Below are 23,487 nucleotides of genomic sequence, written 5' to 3'. Positions count from 1 at the left end.
ACAGATGGCACATTATTCTGAAGAGTTATCCTATATTGTACTAATTCTGCTGAGAGGTACAGCATTTCAATCTGCTTTCTCTTGCTAGTAACTCATGTCTTGTAATATTTGTCTGATTTCAGCATGGTCTGATTGTGTTAGAATAAATCTGCTAATTCTATCTTAAAGTAGCTATAGTTGAGAATACAGGGTTGCTTGAAGGAAAGAGGCATGATATCAACTTTCAGGAGTTTATTTTTATAGGAGTTTATTATTTGAGAAAACTAATAAGGATTTCCTTCAGAAAATATATGCAACCTTTGCCACTTGTATATCATGTGTTAAGATGCTGAAGCCACGTAGGTTCAGGTGTAGCCAACGAGCCGTGGGGTGCTGGGGAAGACTTTGCGCATGTCCATGCACTTCTTGTCGATGAAGAAGGAGTTTGTCTTCACAGCAATGTCATGTTCCAGCTTTGATTTGTTGAGGACCAGCATCTGCAGAGTATCATGGGCTTCTTGCAGACGTTGCTTTAGGGACTGTAAGGTGTCATCTATAGTGTAAACTTCAGTGACAAGCCTGAAAAAAGAGAAGGGGGATACGTTGCTCATGTCACTTTAGGAGTCCCTCAACACTTTCCTTTTTTGACAGTGGGCAGGTCACACTTTCAGGAAGGATTTGAATAGCTGTCTTGGACTGAATCATATGAAACCTATTTGACAAACTAGCTTGCATAACAACTAGAAGAAGTTATGATTTCTTGGTTGCTTTGAGCTCCAACAGCAGATTAAGGCATTCTGCTTTGATATATCTTTCTAATCGCTCTTCACTTGCAGCCTCTCTTGTGTAGCCTCCCCAGGGTTAGCACAGCTGTGTTGAGAACTTATATGTGGTCCTGTAGAATATGTTCGGGATGGGTGTTACTGGAGAGTGTTGGTGTAGTTCTTGATAGCTTAAACTTGTGCAGCAGCATGTGCTAAACTATCTAGATTTGGCACAAAAGTCTGCTAATTGAACTAGAATCACTTGCCAGAATAACAAATGTGAAGCTCTGAAAAAGATTTTCTGTGAGCTGATACTAGCCACACTTCTTCTGGTGGCTTATCAGTGGAGATATGGGAAATCTCTTATAGTCACTGAACTATGAACTCTTTTTAACACTGTCAGCTTTGTACTTTGTCTAATGTTCTATTAATTGTGAAGTGCATAATAGACTCTAAGACTCATTTTTCCAGAACCCACTTTAACTTGTTGATTTAACTTGAAAAACTAGACTTTATTAATTTGTTTTCTCTCTGATCCCTTCAGCTACAAAGTTGGCAGCACACACAGAGAATAAGTGCCAACATCAGCACTTCCCTTTAAATAAACAGCAAACCCAGGTAACATTTACATGTTACAAAGAAGTGGTTACTTTTATATTTTCTTTCTCCATTACAGTTGAGCTATAGGACTGAATTCCTTCTTGCATTAAACCACATGAGAGAAATAACACTTAAATTATTTAAAAGCAAATAATCTTTAAAAAGGGAATTAGAAAATGGTTTTACTTTCTCAGGATTTTCTCTAAGAAAATACATTTTATTTGAGATGAGAGTTCAGCCAAAAAACTGTCATAGAAAGAAGTGTCCAAATTTCAAATAATCTGTCAGAATTTCTATTTCTAATTGCAGTTATGATGACCCAAGTATTTGGATATCCTACAGCATCCAACAATATAACCTGGTCTGGATGAAGGGTCTGTGGAAATGCAAAATTCATATGCATTGGAGGAAGGAGAACAGGATAAGCTAATTATCTGTCAGTATAACTACATCTAGTAAGCAGTGTACTTGTATAAATATTTTTGTTAAAATATTGGAAACCATATTAGAGTGACAGAAGACTTGTATGTTAAGTCTAAAAGACTTCTGAATAGCTGTGTAACAGCTTGTGAAGCTCCTGCATAACTTAGAAGCTAGTAGAAATTTGATTCAGAACCCTTGTGTGCTTTTTGGTTTTAAGTATGTCATGTTAATGTCTTTTCCCTCTAATTGAAGAAAATACTCAGACATTCTGATGTTCCAGTGACTTCAAATGAAGATTCCAAACTTTTTCCAAAGGGTTCTGTGTAAAACATTAACAGCATCACTGGCAATTATGGGAAGAAGGGATAATGTGGCACCCTGCTTCAGGATATTTTTGATCCTAAATCAAACAAGTTTTGTATCTTGTGTGCATGCAACCCTGCTGACTGGACTGATACCAATCACAATGCTGCAGACATTTTTGTGGAAGTGCCCTTCAGGGAGGAAGCAGGGAGAAAAAAAGATTTAGTGAGTAAAAGGCATCAGTTGCATGTTAATACTGAAGACCATTTTGTTTAGGTTTTTTAAATAAAATTCTGATACTAGCTTATTTGCATACCAAACTGATGGTGTGGGGGTAACTGAAGTGGGAAATGATCCCATAGTGAATGTAACTGCTCAGTGAATGGATGCTTCAGTGCAAGCAGAACTTGTGGTTTCTCACAGCTGTTCTAGAACAGCCACGATTTCTGTGCTATGAAAAGCCATGTGAATAAAACTATCCAAATGGATATGAAAGAATTCAGACCCAAAACTATTTTGTGACAAGAATGTCAAGTTGAAGAAATCAATATATGGATACATCAAAGGAAATGTGAAGATCTGATTAAGGAGATATGAGGCTGAAAAAAATATCTTGCATTTTACAATTTATCGAGTTAAAGAAGTCAAAAGATACCAATACAATCAACTATGATTTATAGCCCTTGTTTGAATAGAAGCTTTTTGAGCTCATAAAGCACCATTTAGTGAAAATAATACAAATACTCAGTTTAAAGCATGATGTACTTCATTTATCTTGTATGTGAAGCTGTTGTATACAGTGGGAATTTGATGGAGACAAAATAAAAAGGGAATGGTTTTCTACATTTTCATGAAAATATGCAAAATTATCTTACTAGGCTATGAAACTCAGCTATGGGAGGAACTCTGGTGTATTACTTGGAAAAAAAAAATCCACCAAGTATTTTGAAGAGAGTACTTTATATAGAATAGGATTCTTTTGGAACACTATTGTATTCTAACTGGATCAGAGGGAGATAAATGAGATTAAGATGCAGAAGCACCTTTTTTAGTCATTAAGGAAGGAAGGCTATTATCTTGCACATCTTTTTGTATATCCAGAAAGACACACTACACAAGGATCATAGCACAGGGATCACCAAGCTGATACCAACATGTGCTGGAAAGCCCCCTCAGCTATATGAGCAAAATTTATGCCAAGAGAGCTAACCTGTACAGAGATGATACAGGAATCACTATGTTGATGCAGTAAGAGATGCTGCATCATTCCTATTTGCAATTAGCTTTTTAAGGAGCTTGGCCATTAGATAATTTTTTTGCATCAAAAGAAAATTTGGTGTGGAATAATGTTTCAAAAATTAGGTATCTCCTAAAGTGAAATACTGTGTTTCATACAGAAGGGAATTAAAATCAACTCCTAAATCTCAATTTGGACATGAGACTGAATCCCAAAAGATAACAGCCACCAACAGAAATTGAGCTCTTACCTATTCTGGGAGAGGGACTCTAAAGGCAACTACACACATGGAACATTTCATGTTTTAGCCCATTATTTCAACACAGCTACTTGGTTTTTGCTTCTTTCTCCCAGAACGCATATCACAATGTAATGACTGCTATTCCAATCTCCCCAAACTGATTAACACTCATTAAGTTTCATGTTCTCGAGTGGCTGATGAAGGATGGGACAGAGTAACCTGTCCTTTACTTACTGATACTGAGGTGCATCACGGCAAAGTTCTACATTGGGTCGTTTAGTTCTTCCCTCCAGGCGGGTCTGAGCCACTTTCAGGGGATACTCCTTTGCCTTTATGCATCTCTCCAGTAACATGATTGTATCTTCTGTCTGGAAGATTTCCTGAAGTATCTGAAAAAAGCAGAATGTTGGGGGTTTTTTTTAAGCCTGCATCCAAAATCAGAACTCGCCCCTGGTTTTAAACACTCCTGCTGGAACTGCTTCCATTCTGGCATGTCATTTTGCTTAATTTAGGGGAGGAGATTACTATAAACTTGCATCAATTGGATGGATTTGTATAAAGTTGGCTTGATCTTGCCACTTCTTTAAAAGGACATGCATTAATCAAATCTCACAAGAGGAGAGGGCTGAAAGACTCCTGCATCACTTGAAAGCATTTAGTGAAGTTGTTCCTGTGAAACAGGTGAACAACTTCCCCTAAGAAATACACCATCTCTTTCCTATTATACAGTTAAGAAACTTGTAGGCAAATTGGAAAATAAATTTATTACAAGCAGAAGAGAAACACTGCATTATTGTGACATTATTGTAACTGTGTTTGTGATACACTGCTTCTATGAAAATGGCTTTATCTAGCTCTACAGAGACCAATTTCCATTTTGCTTCATTATCTAATTTTTCTCCTAAATAAAAAAAAATCTGCTGCTTGATCTAAGAACATTTTGCAAAGGCAGAATTTCAATGAACTGTCATTTTCATTTAAACATTCATTCAATTCTAATTTCCTTTTGCCTCATAAAAATTCAAAAGCTCTGCTGTTTCACACTCCAAGTATTTTGGGGACATTTGCTGAAAGAGCATATGAATGCAAGTCATTTTCATACCAAAACTGATTTCTCAAAGTTCTGAAAACTCCAACTTTCTTTAAAGGCTTATTTTCTGTAAATGCAGAAGATACAGAGTGAAACATCATCAAAAAGGAGAGGCCCATGGATTTTGTATAGCATAGTTTTTAGTTGCAATGCATGTTATTGTATAATATCCCTGAGAATACTATTAAGTGCTTCTTACATGTCTTAATCTGTAGGAAAACATGAGAGAAATTGCAAGGGAAAAGTTTTGTTCAGTCTTTAAAAAGAAAGAAGGGAGTAAGTATTTATATTCAGGTAATATGTACTGGCCAATTGATTATGATGTTACTTTAATTTATCAGGATCCATTACAGCTGCTGTGATGATCCTGTTTAACCATTTTCCTGTGGCAGCTTTAAAATGGAAGAGGACAAATTGAACTAACATAGTTTCTCAGGCAATCTCCTAAAATCAATGCAACTTGAATTTAAACAACCACTTAAAATAGCATAATGTGATTAAAATTATGCTGCTATTTAGATCTTATACACTAAGCTGTATCAGGTTTGCGGATGATGTGTGTGGACTGAAAATTGCTGAAAGTTTATCTACAGGAAAAAACTCAAAGAATTAAGGATGCCAGGAACCAGCATCCCAGTCCAAATCCTTCAGGGCTTGTTGACACTGTATAGTAGAGCAATGTGAAACATCTCCTGGCTAGCACTATCCAAACCAATTCAGCCCTTACAGCAATACAGTTTTCCAGTAGATGAATCATCTTGGACCCTGAAGCAGCAGTGTATGAACATGACTGTACTGATTTGAAGCCAGGTCTCCACACTGTACTGAGCCCTTTGGGGCCAAGGCTGGTTCTCACAGAGCTAGCTTGAGAGCATCCTCATCCAAAAATAAGCCTTTATTGCTTGGAGACTTAAGGGGAAACAATCTGGTTTGTTATTAAGAGGCTATAGCATTGGAAGAAAGTGAAGCTAACAGTAGTAAATGTCTCTGTAATTTCTTTCTGCAGTGGTTCCTCCTTAGACAACTGTAAGCTAGCTGTGTTTTAGAGGAAATATTTATGCAAGTAATCTGGTGTGCATTGATAGCTATTTGCTTTGCAGAGGAACTACTTATAAGACTGCTGTGTTGGATACATCATTTTACATCTTGTCTACAATTTTACTAGTTACACATCTTTCTGCAGATAAAAACCCAGGGAAAGAGGCTTGATTAAGTTAAATATCTTCATTATGCATGAATTGAACAATAAGGGTTTTGAGACTTCTGCTGCTTGGAGGCAGAATTTGAACAGTTTGTGCTGTTGTCAGGCCTTATCTATTGATAACCTCCCAAAGAGGTATGTTCCTCTGTACATGCTAGGTGGGGGATGCTGGGGATTCAGCAGATGTATGTCAAGCCTGTCAGTCCTATCCTGTGCTCCCACTGTTCACCATCATTGCTAATCAAGAACACCAACTGGTGGGGACACACCAAGGCTGCAAGGCAAAGGATACTCAGTGCTTTTAAAGGTCACCCTCTGCTTAGCAGGGTCCTCCTTTCCTGTGTTTATGTTACAGCTTCTGTCCCTGCAGTGGCGTTTCCCTTGCTGAGCCTTGCTGCCTGAGAGAGAGCCCAGTTCACTGCCCTGTTGTGCTGTTCCCTGCAGCAGGGCACTGGGAGGATGTTGGCCTCTTACAGTAATTCTACTCTCAAACAGGAGCAAGTTGTAAGCAGATTTACTTCCTCTTAATGAAGAGTGTAATTCAAAGTAAAAACAGTGAAACAAAGCAACATCTCGGCCCTGTAACAATTGGCAAAGCTATGTCTCAGTTTCAGAAAGGTTTAAGTAATTTATTTTATAGTTATGGTGGAACAGTGGACTTCTACTCTCAGTTCAGATTGTGGGTTGGACCTTTGGGGTTCAGACTTAGAGCCTTATTGGTAGTAACACTTTCTCTCTTGGGCAGCAGTTGGAAATGGTGATTCAGCTTTGTGCAGCGAATCTATCAATGAAGCCATGGGATTAAATCAGCCCAGAGCACTTGCTTAGAAATGAACCAGGACTGTGCAACCAGCTCCCCAGAGCATTGGTGCAGTTCTCAGATGTGCTCACGTTATGATAAGCATGTAATGTAGTCACTGTGCTGGTCCTTTCTGTCCTGTCATAATATGAATCAAACAAAATTTAATTTATTCAGTGAGTGGAGTTAAGTTTATAAGCTCTCTTAATTAATGTTAATTGTTCTAATCAGGTTAGAGAAGAGGACAAAATTAACATTTCTGCTAGAAATTTTTTTCTTGCCCTCTTTTTCTTTGAAAGTAGTAGAGGTACCTTGTGTTTATCCCACACATCGAAGGAAAGCAGGAAGCCATCAAAAGGGAGGCAGCATGTGCACAGAAACACATTGCAGCAAACTGTGAAAGCCTTACACAAATTTATAAGAGGACTAGGGAAGACATTTAGTAGTCTTGAGTATTTCAAATAACAGCGCCACTCTTCTGCCATGAATTCTTATTATAAAAAGATTGCTTATAGCCATTGCATATGGCCATTCCAGTACTAGGTGACAAAGCTTCTGTAAGGGTTGGGTGCACTTTACTCTTTCATTCTGACTGCATACAAAAATCAATTATTTATCAGATTATTTTTTTTAATGCAGAAGGAAAAATCTGATTCTAGTCGAGAAAATGTTGTGTGGACTGTCCACATATAAACTGTCCTCAGTCTCTTGGAAAGGCTATCTTCATGAAGCTCAGCTAGCAGAGAATTTTAGGTGTGTTTCTGAACCCACACATTTCTTAAACCCTCTTCTGATGCTTGCACATGTGGCCACATCCAAGCACAACCACCAGAACACAAACCTATGTGTATTTCAAATTCAGTAGTAACATTTCAAGTGCATTAATGTTGGTAATCATAAAACCTGAGTTTTTTTCCATTTCTTTATAGCTCCTATGGTGCTATTTTGTCAGATAGTACCTGGCTGTGCCTCACTGCCCACATGGCATGGTATTCCCTTAGTGAAACAGCAGCAGGAGACTCTGCTGCCCTCTCTTTGTAGAATGCAAAGTCATGTATGAGCCTTCCTCATAAATAAAGGCATATAACTGACAGAGGACAATAGGAGTCTCGTATCTAGAAGTGACTCAAAGTATTCATACAATGTTAAGGTTCATAAAGGGCAGAGCTCTGAAGTCTAAATAGAAAATGTTTCCCTTAATTGAGAATCCAGTAGTTTGTTAGTCATGAAAAGAGAGCTTTCATGTGAAAGTCACTGAAAACTCAATTTTAAGTCCAACCCTTATAACACTGTTGGCACAATGTGCAGTAACTACACTCTCATGCCACCCAACTTCACTAGGTGCTCATACAGGTAGTCTGCCAGCACATTGTGCACAACCAGGGTAACTCATTAGAGCTACTGAGCAAAACCTGCATTCAATCATAAAAGAAAAATATTGTTTAGACCTGCCTGTGGACTCAAAATTCAAACATGAAACTATGCCTCCATCTTTAAGCTGTGCTTCTCTGCATGTAAGTGGATGTGGTTCAGGTTCAGTGTGTGGGGTTTTTTTAAACACTGTCATTTAAGGCATACAAAGAAAAATGGCCTCAGGGGAACCACCTCCAACACATCACAGCAGCTTAGTACAAACAGTTTTCAGTTACTCATTCTGGTCAGACATTGGATAAAATAATTTAGATAATCTGCTATACATGAAGGGATTGGTGGGGAGGATCACCAGATAGTGTTGCACCAGTCTGCGTCATTTCTGGATGACCTCCAAAGGCAGGAAGTAAAAACAACAAGTGCTGAGCAGCGTGTTCCTCAGTGTGGTGAGGCACTGGCTCGGGCTGCTGCCCGTCCGGAAGCTTTCCCTTCCAGGACATGAGTAAAGTTTTGTGCTGCAGCATTCTTGAGAGCCTGTAGAAAACTGCACTCCTGCTGTTCTCACACTTCACTAAGGCCACTTTTTTATAGGCTGGATAAGATTAGACCGAGAGAAAGAGCTGCTGAAGTCACACGTCCCATCATGTAATCAGGGTAGTCTTTGTGCAACGTAAGAATTTTTCAAATGCTACAGTCTGACAGTTCTCCTGGTTTCTTTTTTGTTTCTGAGGTTTGCTCAGTGTTCAGTATCTGAGTGCAAAAAGCAGTAGCCAGCTAACTTGGTGGGACGAAAGTTCTTGTGCCTCCTCATTTTATAATGTTCTTTACATTAAATATTTTGCCTCTCAGGTTTTTTTAACTTTTTTCATCTATGTTCCCATATTTCATCCAAATTATTTTATTAAAGTTACATGTGTTGAGTTTATCATACTTAATTGAATAAATCGTGTAATTGTGACTGAGTTAACAATTAACTTCTTCATTATTTCAAAGTAAAACTACAATATCTTGCAATCTTTAGATTACAAGTATAACCCTGTTCTCAAATTTAGAATTAATTTGGACCTGACAATTTTTACTGTCATGTTGTAGACAAATTCTTCATGGACATTACCATGTCCCTTGCTCTTGTTTTTAGGGTTGGTTTGTTTGTTTGTTTTGAAGCTTAATTGCAGGTTGCTGCTCTATGACTTATCAAGTTTTGTTTTGTTTTTAATCAGGTGATGCTGGGGAGTAGTCCAGGAATCACTTAAGAAAAAAAACAACAAACATCCCTCAACAGAAAGTGACATCAGCAGGTAATGCCTTCAGATAGTTTAACTGTATTGAAGCAGTCAGAATCACTTGGAGCAGCAGCTGTTGTGTGTTTGTTGTGTGTACTCCTGTGGGATGACTGAGTTTCATAGTGAAGAGAAGTTATGGTTTAGTTTGTGCCCAGAGAAAATATCCTCAGGCCAATGCATTGCACGATTCCTCAAGTATCAGGAGTGGGGAGATTGGTGTGGATTTGGGAATATTGCAAGCTTTTCTTTATAAAGCTTCATAACAATGGGAACGGGGCTGGCATAAATGCAGTCAACAGATCTGAAAGCTAAAGCTAATGTAAGGATCTACATGTGCTAAAGGATAGCTATAAAATCCCCAACATTTTCTTTATGACTGTTTTAAACATGACATGGAGGAAAGTATCAGAATGTAAATACTATACTTTTAAAACAAAGAAAGCTTTAAATATACATCTGGACATTTAATCTGTGTCCTTACACAGACTGGTCTGTTCAGCATAGATTCAAACACAGGATCTAGGGACCCTGGGCCTTTCATTTAGTCAGGATAACAATTTACAATCTTTTAAAAATCCTCTTTCCACTGAATTCCAAAATGTGGTTTTTTACTTCAATTTCTGAAAGCAATCTAATCAATTTCATATTTATATGCAATCAGTTTCTATTTAACTTTTCCACTGGTCCTAAAAATGGGCAAGATGTTTATTTTAAAATGGCTTTATTAAAATTAAAGGGGGAGAAAAACATGGGATCATTTAACTTGGCATGGATTTTCTAAAATATTTTCAAAAGAGCAGAGCAAGCCATAACTATACACAAGAAAATGCTTAACTCTTTGCATACCTTCTTGCTAAACTTTTAACTATTGAAGATGAAGAATAAACCTCTATGTTCTGTTCTATTTCTCCATTTTACTCTCTATCATACTTTCAAGGGTGCATTGTTGTTTAGGAGAGCAAAATAAAATCCTGTGTTATTATGTTTTTGCTAAACCTGATAAAAGTTACAAAAAACAGGCAGTTTGGGCCATGTGTATGCTCAGTTTTGTCTCGTTACCTCATCTGACAGAGGGGTATCCCTCCATTGAACAGAGAGATGTCTCTAGAAAGAGATGGTGCCAGAGAGAAACAGCTATGGCTCATGTGACTCTTCTATATGATTTTTGACAGAAACTAGATTCTTTCTAGGCATTAATGAAATCTCAGCCCAGTCCCATAAGCTAAATTTGACCTGGCTTTAGAGTCAATGCAAGGCATGTGTCTCATGATTCCTGCAGCCTGAAAATGCTTCTTTTCTGGAGAAGCTACTGCACAAATCTATCTCTGCTTCCTGCAAGACAGCCCTTTCTGAGAACAAGGAACAGGTATATTAATACACGTGAGCCCTGCTGCCTTGAACTAGGTGCTGTTCTGTCAAGCCTGCATGAATTGCCCGAGTGCAGATGGATGGGAGGGCAGGGAGCAGCAAGAGTAGCAACCACTGCAGCTTCTCACCCATACATGTTGTGGCAGAAAAGTTATCTCTGTATCAGTGTCTCATGTCCATTCACTCCAGGTTGCCTTTTACTTAGCAGCTGTGTCCCTCAGCCTGGGAAGACATTTTTGTTATTTCATACAGAAAGATGCTTGGATTCGTGACAACCTGGATACATCCTGATGTGCAATGTCTGTCACTTGATGATGATAACTAGCCCTTCCCCTTAGGCTAACCCATGGAGTGGAGCATTGCTGCATGGCATGCTGAGGAGCCAGGCTTCTCCTACAAGGTTTCTCCACTTGCCTGTAGTTCATACTCGGATGTTGTCTATGCAAGTCCTTATGATTTGATGAGATTAAGCAACAATTTTATGAGAGAGAAATCTGGTTTTGTTTTCAGGTGATTGCCTTAGCTTTCATCTGTAATTTCTCTTGGCTCGTAGGCAAAAGTATATTCCTAGCTTAAAGAACTATTTCCTCCTTCAAACAGGTTTTTCCAGGCAAGTTTGAGCTGCCTACACCAACCAGCACACACCTTTCCAACCACTTCTGAGTCACTCTTCATTAATCACCTGAAAACTTCACTCTCAAACAGGTTCCCATATTAAATGAAATTAACTGTATACCCAGCCACCCTGAATGGGTATGAAAAACAGTAAATAACTGAGATTTTAAGGCTTAAAAAGAGGGAAAAAAAGGTGATCAACAGAAATATATATTTTAAAGGTATGTGAGGGTGTGCTGGTGATGAAAGCCTTTGTGGGGTGTGTGCCCTGGGGAAGGTACTTCCTCTGCTATACCTACACTCCTTCCTGCAGCTCACAGCACTGCTGCACCTCTCCTGCAAGCTTCTTGCATGGCATTTTAGTATTTCTTTGTGTTCATCTCTTGAACTAGAAGAAATTTGTGTAGCTATAAAATGCATTTAATTCTTCTAGCCACCATTTAAACATGAAAGGTTTTCTCTTAAATTTTAAAATAAATTTAAATGTAATAAAAATGTGTGAAGGAGGGAGGCTCCTAGGGGAGTAAGTTATTTAAAAGATGGAGTAACTTACTAAAACAAAATACTGTAGGCTCTTCAGGCATAGAGTAAAAATATAGCAGGCAAAAAGGAAAGAGATACATATATTGATGTATTTTACTCCTTTTCACACCCCAGGGGTAAAAAACCCCACGAAACTGAGCTATTTCTAAAAGCACACATGCTGAGTGAACTGAGAGGAAATACTCAGAGTCATGGCTACTTGTTTATCAGAGTGGATGGTTATTTTTCCATGGTTTTACTAAACACATACCTGCTTTTCTAGCATCTTTTCTGATCCCTGTGCTTCCAAGGCAGTGGAATTGCAAGGCTTGCAGGAAGGGTGATGCTGAGCACTCTGCCTCTGGGCACAGAAACACTCTGAGCACAGTGCAGGTGTTGGAACTAGCAGGGATAATCTGCTGTTTAGGTATGGTGTAGGTACTGGGCTATGTAAATATGCCACTTGCTGTCTGCTCTGACTGATTTCTGGAGCTAACATACATAAACATCCTGCCCTATTGGTTATTTCCAGGGGACTGAAGCCAAGGTAACTATTTATGTTAATGTTAACTTCATGGAAAAGAGATGCAAACATATTAACGAGGGGCTGGCTCCACAGTTAAAGGTTTTGCTTCTGTTCCTAAAGATTTGTGTACTTCTATACCAGATGTAAAATATATTTACCATAACATCCCTTGGCATAAACTGCGTTTCTTGAGCCATGCTGAAGACAACATACCACCCTGTTCTACACTGAATTGTGTACACTATATTTTCTGTTCACCAGCCCAGAGTAACTCTGAGCCTGACCAGAGTCATACATTGTGATTAAACTCTTGCAGAATATTTGTATCCCCAAATGACCACAGGCAGTGTGAGCCAGTGATGAAACACAGTGGAGCTGTAATACCTTCTTTGGTCTGTGATCTAACCCTTGCCAAATACCTAGTTAGGGTTTCTGGGCTTCTGCCTCCAGCACCTCATATTTCTAGTGTTCTGCTATCCAAATTCTGGATAAACCTTGCATTGTTAACTAGATTAAGCCCAGAATCAAGTAAAATAAATTATTCAGAGACTTGTGCAGTTAGGACAGAAAGAGAAATGGGAAATTTTCAATCTTAAGTTCAGAAAGGCATCTTATTTATGCACTGCTTGCAGGTCACTAGTCTATGCTGTAGAAGTTCCTCTTGGTAACCCTGTGCCTGTTGAGGGATTAGAGCTTCCAGGGAGAAGTGATCCTGATTTTGAGTTCCTGGTGCTAATAAAGCTATCTATCTGTGGTGAGCTGTTGAAGTGGTGAATTCTTTTGCTCTGAAAAGTAACTGCTTATGTTTCCCATCTAGATTTGTCTGGCTTTTGTCTGGTCACTAACGATTCTTTTGGTTTTGTCTGCAAAAAGTCTTCAATTATAATTCTTTTTTCTTCTGTATAGATCCTTGTGGATTTAGCAAATTCTCTGCCCCTACCCCAACTATTATCTTGATAAGCTAAATAAAGCAGTGTCATCTAGTGCTGTTAACGTCATCTTTTTCAGCCTGCTAAAGAGAAAATTGAGGAACTTATTCTATCAATTGCTTGTTTTCCATTCCTTCAATCATTCTTGCAGCTGCGATGAGTTCTGGTCTTTGGAGTTGCAGTAGGAAATGCTTTATACCACACTCCTGCTCCCACATACTCAGTTTGATTACCACTGTAAAGTTGGCAAATTACCTTAGTCCTCTAGAAGAAAATCTAGCAAAAGCAGGCAGGGAATAATTGTACATAGCAGCTCTACTGTGAACTGGGCAAGTATAAAACAGGTATTTAAGGACAGAATTTCCTGTTCAAAATTATCCAGAGATTAAATCCCTTTTTACTGTTCCCCTATGCAAATAAGTTCCCAGACTTCTGGTAGACCTGGGCTTGTCCGCCTCACCAGCCAGCTTCCCTGAAAGAAGTGGCAGGCAGGAGAAGCCAAGTAGCAGACAATGAAAATCTGAAGTGAACTCAATTTCCTGAATACATCCGTGAAGTAACAGAGCAGACAGCACCTGGACTGAGAAGGCAGAAAAGCAAGTGGGAATCACTGACAACCAATGCTCTTTGGAGACTTCCCTTGTGCTGACTTAATTACTTGATCTGAATTTGGAGCCTATTCAGTATTGTGATTCAGACCAAACTCCAAGAGAATTAACAGGACTTCTACCCAATAACCTCACCCACATCTTAACCAGCAATGTTTTTTCTCAGTAAACCTACTGCGTTTTCCTTTCCATTGACAACACTGACCAGCCTGAATTACTCCTTACCAGCATACACAGTTTTCTCCTCTAGCAGTTTGTTATTCTGAAGTAACTGCATTACTGTGGACTTGGTGATGAGTAAAGTGTCTCTGCCATGTATGTGCTAACCCGTAACTCAGCAGTAACAGCAGCACAGTTCATTGAGTGCTATCTTACTTGATGCTCTCTTTAATCCACGTCTACCATACAAAGTAGTTATTCTTTAGACAAATATGATTACCCAAGTTTCTCTGGGTAGCTTATCATTGCTATTTAGTGGTGCAACATTATAGGCACACAGATATTGTTTTTTCCATTATATCCCAGTTGTCACCAGTTATGTCATAGTGTCAGCTGGACACCATGACAAAAGCCCTGTTCATATGTTGATATCTCACCATGCAGTTTGTGATTCTGAATGTGCACCCTGTGCTAACTTATGCTATAAGCTCTTTTATAAAAGGGGCACTTCAAAGCATTTGAAAAGGTCAATGGAAAATGCAAAGCAAATATTCATAGGTTTAAATCCATTAAGAACTTGGATGGCCAATTCAGGAATAAAGTGCTGTTGGCTAGATCATATGCAATCAAAAACACACAAAAATATATGTTCAGCATCTTTCATGCTTCATAAGCAAGGAAAAAAAAAAACAACAAAAAAACCCCTAATTTATGTGCTGTGACTTAACACATATTTACTTGGTTACTTTGCACTTTCCTGAGAGTCCCTAAAAATAAGCAGATAATAAATATCTCAAACTACTTATAGCAAATAGAATGGCAGGACAACTCTATTACTTCCAAACATGCACTGAAAAAAATAAGTGAACCTGAGGCTTCTGTATAAGAGAGGAAGAACTGACTGAAGCCTAACTGAAGTCATAAGACAGTAGCACAGTGAGTCTTGCTGCTTAACAAGATTTTATCTAATGCACTTCCAACACATCACTTATTTCAGGGAAAGTTTACTGAAAATGATGAAAGTTTACAGACAGGGATGAAAACAGGTCTGTCTCCTTCTGCCATTTCAGCTTTGTATAATACAATGACAAAGGCAGAACAAATGTTTGAAAAGTTCACTGTTTGACCTACTCTGAAATATCAGGCTGTTTCTGACCACAGCCAGGCCAAAATTCAGGGTAAAGATGTGGAAATGTATTTATCAAAAGGGAAGGAAAACTTGGAACTTAGGTATCAAAGGTAGATGAATGATACTCTGTATGTAAGTACTTGAAAATCTGAGTTAATGTAGGGCCCTGCTCTTGCTGCTGCAAAATGAAAGTGCAAAAACTTTGTTTTCTCCTTCCTCTAAACCAGATAAATATGGGCCTTTTTATTGCACACTTTCCAAAATTATTTCACTTGTTAAAAAGTAATTTACTATTTCTGTATCAGGAAGTGGCCAGGGAATATCATCAATAAATGTAAAATAGAAAAAAATGCCATGCAAAATATCTTTCCCTACTTTAAATATGTAAGTTGCAAATGAACATAATCGGTGTGTGATGATGGACAGAAGTTGCCCTGTTCCTTGTAAAACCTTGTCACCTTGTTGGTCTGCCTGTCTTTGAGTAAGCTCTTCTTGGGCTGTGTGTGCATCAAAAGCAGTTGAGGAAAGGCAGCATGGGTTTATCTCCTGAGGAGGTGCTTATTCAGGAAGGAGCTAAGCTCTAGAGAAGACTTCTATGCCTTTTGGGTACAACCAAGATAAAATGCAGCTGCCAACTCTTTGTGAGTCTTACCTTGGCCAGTTGTGCTTGGAGTTTATTCTTCATATCAGCCACTTCAGCCATACGTTTATTAAAGGCCAGGTTGGTACTGATGAACTGGTTCCACATCTCCTCAGATGTGTTCTCCAGTGCAGCCTCTGCGTCCTCTCGGAGCTTGACAGAGTTGGCTCTTGCATGTTGAGAGTTCCTGATGTTGTCTTGGCTAAATTTAGCCCATGTTGCAGGAACTGAAACACTAGTCAGAAATTTAAAGTAAGAGAAAAATAATGAAAACAAAAGCTTAGGTGAGGTTTCAGTGATAGTTACATTGAATTAAACTACGTGTTCATCCATTGAATTGTGCAAACTGTGCAGACACAGACATCAGGTGATTCTAGAGTTTTCATACCCACTTTTTTATTTTCTCCTCTATAAACCAAATATTTGGCAACAATGAGCAAAGACTTCTGTAGAGCTGTTGCTCTGACGGTGTTTCTATGGCTTGCTTGAATGTTGTAGCTGCTCACTAAAGGTCTTAGTGGCCCTGGCATCAGCTCCAAAGTAAGTAGGATTATGTTTTGCTGTCTAAAGAGTTACCTTTTCTAGCATGTTTTTTTTTATTATTATTATTGATGCTTAAAAAAGTATTTTTTCAGGACCAGGTATGAATGTCAGCAGTGCAGCTTCTTCCTGTCTTGAGCAGGTGATGGCCTGAGTTCATACCTGCTGATTCTCAGCTGAAATTTGACTCATTTCTCTGTGTCAAGTTTCAAAGTGCTTATGGCTTTGATGGATTATTACATTATTTAGCATTATCTCCTGTACCTTGCACAGCATCAAGTTAGATTCCAATGCCATCTACTTTTGTGGACACAAACATTAATTCTGGGGAAACTGATTTATGTGTCACCAACCACCAGAGAACACGAGAGCCCAACCTAGTTTAGGGAAAATGAGCAACAAAGCAAAGAGAAGGATGGTTACACAGCTCTGATCTGCTTTCAGAGCAGCCCTACCTCAAAATATGTACAGTTTACATAATAAAGCATGTGGCTCTGACCTCCTGGTAGTATGGAGTACTGGAATTTTCTTCCAGACCCAACAATATGCTGTTGTGTCATTTGGATAAGTATCTCCATCCTCTTATTTCTCCATATATTAAATTAACACCTCTGCTTTAACTTAGAGGGCTATTACAGTTAAATTTGGTAATATCTATGAGACAAGTAGAAATGGCTCTACTATGGCAAAGCCTGTGAAGATATATATAGGCTGAATATAGGTCTCCTGCACTACAAACTGCCACCTGTGAATGTTCCTTCTGCCTGTATGGAAACAAACTTTGGGATGCTTGGTTTCATGTCCAAGCATCAAAGATGGCCACCATTATCCTAATTAGGTGAACATAAATCCCAGACTCATCCTTCCAAGCCAGGAGTCTGCAGGGCTCTAAACCTGCAGCCTGAACCCCTGGCTTGAAAACTGCTGTTGCAGCATAAGGTGCTCTCTTTGGAGTTGAATTTACTACTTTATTTATTGCATTGCTTAATACTCTTCACCCAGAAATATTTTGTATATTTATGAAAAGGTACAGATACTTGCTAAACTGAAAGGCTGAGACAAGCTTCTTTCTCCACACAGAATTTTTTTTCTAAGAGTTAGGCCTGTATGTTAAACTCTGCAGGGATAGGTCTCTATTTTGTGAGTTTCACATATACTCTACATTTTAATTGAACACTGAGAGTAAATATTAAGAGATGCAAAAAGGAAAAGTTAGTTTTGTCAGTGTTTGTTTTCTCAGTGGCCTTTTTTTCATTTTTTCACAGGGTATTTCTCTGTCTTTAAACTTAAGTACTGATCAGCTAAATTATTTGAAATTCCTTAGTGCTGCACAATTATTTAAGCAGTTGTCCTGAAAAGTTTCAGGTAACCAACCTGATACCACAGTAAGATGCATATTAAATCAGTGTACTAAACCTGAGCTGACAGTGCTTACAGCTGCTGATCCAGACAACCTCAGTGTACTTTCTGCAGGGTATTTGGGTTTGGGTTGGGTTTTTTTTTCCCCCTGTATGATCTGATGCATTATATTCATTTTCTCATCAGAAAATTAACCTTTCAAGTAGGTTTTCTTATTGACTATCTGAAATACTTCATACTTAATCTCTTCTATAACATTGCTTTTTCAGACTGTAATTTATCCGGCTGACTCTATTGAGGCAGAAAACACCTGCTCTGCTCCCAAGTGATGCAGGTATGTCTCAGTCTGCCAAACGGTTTGAGGAAAATGTTAATGAAAAATGGCATTTCTTTGGATGATGGTTGGTGAGAAAGAAAAAGGGCTGTTAAACTTATTCGCATTAACCTGTTTTTTACTAGAGCTGACAAGAATAATTTAATTCAATGCTAATCCTAAAAGTAAGGTAGCATTTACTGGAGTCAGCAGAATGCCTGCCAAGTTTCCTTTGGATATGTCCTCATGAGGTCATCTTTTAAGGAAAAGCAGAACATAAGTAAACAAATAATAATGATTTTTTTCTCCTTCCAACAAGACAGAGTTGTTATCATTTGATATTGGGAAGTACATTCACCATTGTAATAGTGCTGTGCTAAAGAGCAATAGGGGAACTAACAAGGCATTAGCACATAAACACTGCCCTCTATTGCAAGCTGCTTTTCTCCTGCTATTGCTTTTGGATTGGATGCAGGTCTTGATGAGGCCACTGGTAATGAACAGTTTTAAAACTGTATACAATTGGAACATTTTAGTTCAGCCTGTAATGCTAGAGCTGTGCCAAATCTTCTTGATCGTCCTGTTTAATCCATGTCTCTGTATAGCTTGATGGACTAGTTTCCAAACAACCTAAGCTATTTTTACAGACAATATATATAGTCATTGCTGTACACTTGCATGCTGTTTACCAGACTGCACTCAACTGCACACTTCAGCTGAATTTTTATTTGATTGGATGTGGGTTTGGAACCTGTACATCACTGTCTGGAACAGGGTAAATCAAAACCAGAGGGAGACATCCGCACAAAGGAGTTTGAGGGCAAAGACTCAGCTGCAACACAACTGAGAACTATCATCCTCTCTGAAAAACCCAGCTCAGTGCACATCCGTGCTGGAGGTGCTGCAGACTGCCAGCTTCTGCCTGGCCTCCCACACCGGCAGCTGTTAGGAGCGAGGAATAACTGAGGATGATGATGATGGAGGGCTTCACAAGGGAAAAGAGCCATGCGGGCAGAGAAGCCGCTTCTTTCTATCTCACTTCTCAGAGATAAGGCTAGAAACGGTGCTGTAATCACAGCCCCTACTTCCAGCAGGGAGCAGGGAGAGAGGCAGCTACCACAGCTCCTCATACTCACGTCCCATCGATCTTTTCGATTCCGTGGTAAAAAGCGATGCTGTCTGATGTGTTCCTCAGGTCGTAGCACTTCTCATCAATAACGTGGGCTGAGGTTTTGTCAGAAAGATCCTGCTCAAGGGCGTGCTGGGCATCTCTGTTGATGCTGTGAAGGGGAAAGACTTCACTTAATCTAAACTACCTAAATAACTATTTATTTTCACTAGCTTCCTACAGTGCTTCATTTTATAGTTTGTTGGCTTTTACGGTGGCTTTAAAACACCCAGTGCCATAATTTAGCTAGAGGGAGCTGCTGTACCAGTCATCTCTTCTACCTCTAGAGAATATTCCCTGAAGAATTGTCTTTAACTTACTGCATTTAATAAGGTTTGTCATTTTGATGACAGACACCCAAAATGGTGAAAAGCAACATGAAGGAAATCCTCAGAGCAGAAGGGAGGTTTTCCATTAAAACCTTCACGCCAATACAGCTGTAAGTCAGAAAGGAAAGCAGAGACCAGAGTTGTGGTTTCCCATCTCTGCTGATCTGGGGGACAAATTCACCCAGCATAACTGAAATTGTACCTCACTAGAAAATCTGTTTAAATATATCTGCTTATCTTGATGAGGGGAAAATGTTGCTCCATCCATTCTTACTCACAAGGAATTTTTTTAGTAACTTAATAAACTTTGGCTTTTCCAAATGGTGGGAAGGCCTGGCAGAGCTTGGGCTAGAATGAGAGTAAGATGGATGAAGGAAGAATCAAGGTCTTGCTTTCCAGTGCATCAGGAAGACAGCAGACACAGTGACATTTTTGCAAATATTGCTGTTTCTGTGATGCACTTGTCAGTTGGCATCCTTATGGGTCTGCCTGTTGTGGTGACAGATCTGGATCAAAGCTAACCAGAAATGCCAGTCTAAAGAGCTTGACAGGGTTCATGCCACCAAATCTGAACTTAGCTTTTATCTGATCATATATCAAAGATATTACAGCACTGGGATAAACTGCATAAATTCATCTCACCTGACTCATGTGAGTCCTGAGTGTCATTAATAAGAGCAATAATTTATAAAAGCTATTTATGTCTTTTTCTCCTATAAAAATCTTTTTCTCCTATAATCAAGAACTGTCCAGTTTTATCTTCCTTGTGTGTGATTACTTTGAGAATCATGTTGTGTCATATCAACAGGACTTACAGAATCTGTCCGTTCTGTGTATTTAACAGAACACTGTATTTGGAAGTTTTACATAATTAAGTAATTGACTTAAATATCTTTTGTATTTACTAGGCTATTTGTGTACTAGGAAAGAAATAAAATACATTCCAAAGCCTCCCATAAAAAAAAAAAAATATATATATACAAATATATGTTAAAACAATTTAAGTCCATTTCAGAACTCATCTCATACCTTATGATGTGATTAGATTCCAGTTTCTTTTGTCAATAACAGTTTCCTTTGTATTCAGTTTTGTAATTAAAAAAAAGCAACCTCTGAACTTCACTCCAGTGTGCTACACAGCACACTCTAAGCTGAAATTTTCCTGTCCCTAATTTTAATGAAGGACTTCAGATTAAACATTATTTTTAAAATTGAGTCTCAGTCATCTTTAATAGCAAGTATTGCCCTTCTGTGGTTTAAAATACAAATTCTGTCACTGAGAATTTGAAGTAGAGGGCAGTGAGATCATACAGGCTCAGTCTCTGCTTTTACTATGTTCAGTCTGTTGAGACACTAGCTAAGGCTGATTTCAGCTTTCCTCTTTAAAACAGGATTGAAATGTAAAGTCTTACCACAGCTGCTGACCGATGTTCTGTGCTAGTTTTGTCAATAGTTCTTGACAGTCCTTGAAAACATCAACCTCCTACAGTGGAAAGTGTACAGTTTCAGTGCTTTCATCACTCTTCATTTGTTTAAGTGAATTTACCCCTTTTATTCTGCACTCTAGATGATTAAACCATCTCACATATCTCAAATGCAGTGTAGGTCAAGAAAGGATGTGGTTTGTTCCCTCTCTTCCTCAGTGCTACGAAGTCATATCTTTTTGTAGAGCTTTTCATGATATATCAAATATGTTAGTATATTACACTAGATGGAATCATTCTAATAAACACAAAGTCAAATTTCGCCTGATGTAAGTATAATGAAGATACTTGAAGCTTCCATGAAGCTTAATCCATTAAACTACCCTCTCTAACCCCTTCTGCTTATTTCTGGAACAATACAAATATTTTGCTAATAGTCAAGTAGGCTGAAAATATATCTGATTTCAGTCTGGTCTTACCTTCATGAGATTCTTTTCCACATCGTCATGAACTAAGTCAATCCCCTTCCGGTTTTCACGGTTGTACAAGCATTCCAGGGCTATCTGCAAGCAAACCAAGGAACATTTCCACTAGGCTCAGGACTGCATGTGGACTGAAACCTTGAACCTCACTGAAGGGGCCACTGAGCTGACATGTCAAGTCATGGCTGTCTCTTCAGGGTGGAGCGGAATAGTGGGTGTTTTCATTGCACCCAACTGATCCATCTCAGTGGGCCATTCCTACTTACTTGTTAACACATACTTGTAAGGATTAGCTGCCCCCGTAGCTGCCACGTTATTAGCTGCTTATTGAACATGCAGCAAGGCCTATATTTTAACATGCCCAAGCTTTTCTGTCAAATGTGTGGGTTAAAACACCTGTGTTGTTCTACACTCACCCATAGCAAACTCTTTTTAACTCATCTCCCTTCATTCTCCCATACCCAATGCCAAAGTTTGGAAGTTTCATACCTATATAAGAGAATGACTGCATAACTACAGTCACTGAGTAGGGAATTCAGTTAACCTGCCCCAGCAGGTGACTTTAATGTCTCATCCACTTGTTTAGAACCATACTAATAAATGAAACAGCATTAGCTGGCACAAAGCCTTTCGGCAGAAAACACTCCCTGAATAAAAGGCATCCTCAGCCTGCCATTCTGAATCACTAGATACAACTAAAGAAGTCATTTCTGAATACTGAATTTTGGTTTTCTACTTGTACTTGCCTAGAAACATGACAGGCATAGTTTCCATCAGCAGAACTTTGACTCTAATTTTTGTATGTTTTGAGTTTTTGCTGGTATTATTCATTGACTCCTATTACTGTGGCTCTTTCTGTTGCAATTAATTTGTCTTTTAGATTCTGGAGAATTTAAAAATATAACACAATTATATGCTATCCTAAATGAAAATATTGTTTTCACCAAGTGATAGCAGGAAATTCAGAGGTAGATAAGAATATTGGGATCTTGCCATTTCCAAGGCCATCTTCTGCTCTCCTGTAACACACTGAGCTGATGGGCCAGTGCCTGAGGGAGACTCAGCCTCCTGGACCCTCAAGCAGAAAGGAAGGAAAAGAAATGTCTTGACAAATTCCTGTGTTAGTTTTTATATATAAAGCCCGTGGTGGTCAGGTTTCTCTTACTGAGGGTAATGTTTCACCAAGATCTGTCTTGATGAGAACAGTGAAAATCATACTAGTATTCAGCAGAGATAAAGCCATTTTATCCACCCGTTCTGCAGTGCAGCCATGAAGTAACTAGCTGTGTCAAACCTACCTTCAGTGGTCCTTGCATTTCATCTACAGCACATTCAAGCCGCTTCTTTGCCGTTTCCAAGGCTTGGGTCTCTTTCAGCAGCTGCTCTAGCTCATAGAAGATCTCAGACCTCCAGAAATCAATGTGGGAGATCCTCTCTTTCAGGTTCCTTTTACTGTCCTCTTGCATCTGATGAGTCAGTTGATCCTTGTCTTGCATCAGCCTGCTCGAGTCGGCGTTCATCCTGCCGGCGCAGTGCCGGGAGGTTTCAGAGCCTTTCAGCTGGACCATGTTTGCGTGGTGCCAGTCGCGGCTGCTGTAGCGGGCGTGCAGGCTGGAGCGCAGCTCGGGCAGGATGGTGGGCAGCCTTCCAGAGCTGCTGAAGGACTTGTCAGGGCTGGGAGGGAGGGAAACCACATTGCGAAGCAGGCCGGGCCTCCAGGAGGTGAGGGAGCGGGAGACTGGCGGGCAGCAGGACTGGTAGGTGTCCTTGGTGGTGGTGGTGGCAACCAGATCCGGGAACAGGCAGCTCTTCCTGGGGCCGCAGTAGCTGGCCAGCTGCGTGGTGCCCAGAAATTCCATCCTGTGCCGGGCTCCTGCAGCAACCCTCGGGCTGTGCAGCAGCTGCAGCTGCTCAGAGCAGCTCCAGGGCCTCTGCCACCCTGCTGGGCAGCCGTGTGACACAGCAGAGATGTCACAGAGGGCAGTTCTATGTGCCAGGAGGCTGAAACCTGCCTGGGTTCTGACATTCCATGGGGGGGGAGACTCTGTTGGTTTCTTCTGCCCTAGGGCATGTAGTTTTCCCATG

The 23,487-nt window shown here is 39.4% G+C and overlaps 1 protein-coding gene and 1 long non-coding RNA gene across 2 annotated transcripts; one reads left to right on the top strand and one right to left on the bottom strand.

The window, feature by feature from the left end:
* Nucleotides 1–306: 306 nt before the first annotated feature.
* TEKT5 (tektin 5) lies at nucleotides 307–23,261 on the bottom strand. The gene is made up of 7 exons (XM_051632332.1): nucleotides 22,697–23,261; nucleotides 21,400–21,479; nucleotides 20,909–20,979; nucleotides 19,136–19,279; nucleotides 15,800–16,022; nucleotides 3,782–3,936; nucleotides 307–558 (listed from the first exon to the last, which is right to left on the bottom strand). The coding sequence occupies exons 1-7, from the start codon at nucleotides 23,259–23,261 to the stop codon at nucleotides 345–347; spliced, it is 1,452 nt and encodes a 483-aa protein (XP_051488292.1). The 3' UTR covers nucleotides 307–344.
* On the top strand, nucleotides 8,471–18,022 carry LOC127390548 (uncharacterized). Its single transcript, XR_007890888.1, has 3 exons — nucleotides 8,471–8,678; nucleotides 9,229–9,306; nucleotides 17,956–18,022. It is a non-coding gene; the product is annotated as an uncharacterized LOC127390548 (long non-coding RNA).
* Nucleotides 23,262–23,487: the final 226 nt, after the last annotated feature.

Source organism: Apus apus, chromosome 14, assembly GCF_020740795.1.
Source record: "Apus apus isolate bApuApu2 chromosome 14, bApuApu2.pri.cur, whole genome shotgun sequence".
Lineage (NCBI taxonomy): Eukaryota > Metazoa > Chordata > Aves > Apodiformes > Apodidae > Apus > Apus apus.
The sequence above is the reverse complement of the archived record's forward strand: the minus strand, read 5'-3'. Positions and strand labels throughout refer to the sequence as shown.

What these genes read in the sequence shown, in the direction of transcription:
- TEKT5 (XM_051632332.1), bottom strand. Translation starts at nt 23,261, where the DNA reads ATGGAATTTCTGGGCACCACGCAGCTGGCCAGCTACTGCGGCCCCAGG. An exon ending in TGGAAAAGAATCTCATGAAG is followed by an intron (nt 20,980 to 21,399) that starts GTAAGACCAGAC and finishes TTTCCACTGTAG; the next exon opens with GAGGTTGATGTTTTCAAGGA. An exon ending in TCCAAGCACAACTGGCCAAG is followed by an intron (nt 3,937 to 15,799) that starts GTAAGACTCACA and finishes TGCTTTTTTCAG; the next exon opens with ATACTTCAGGAAATCTTCCA.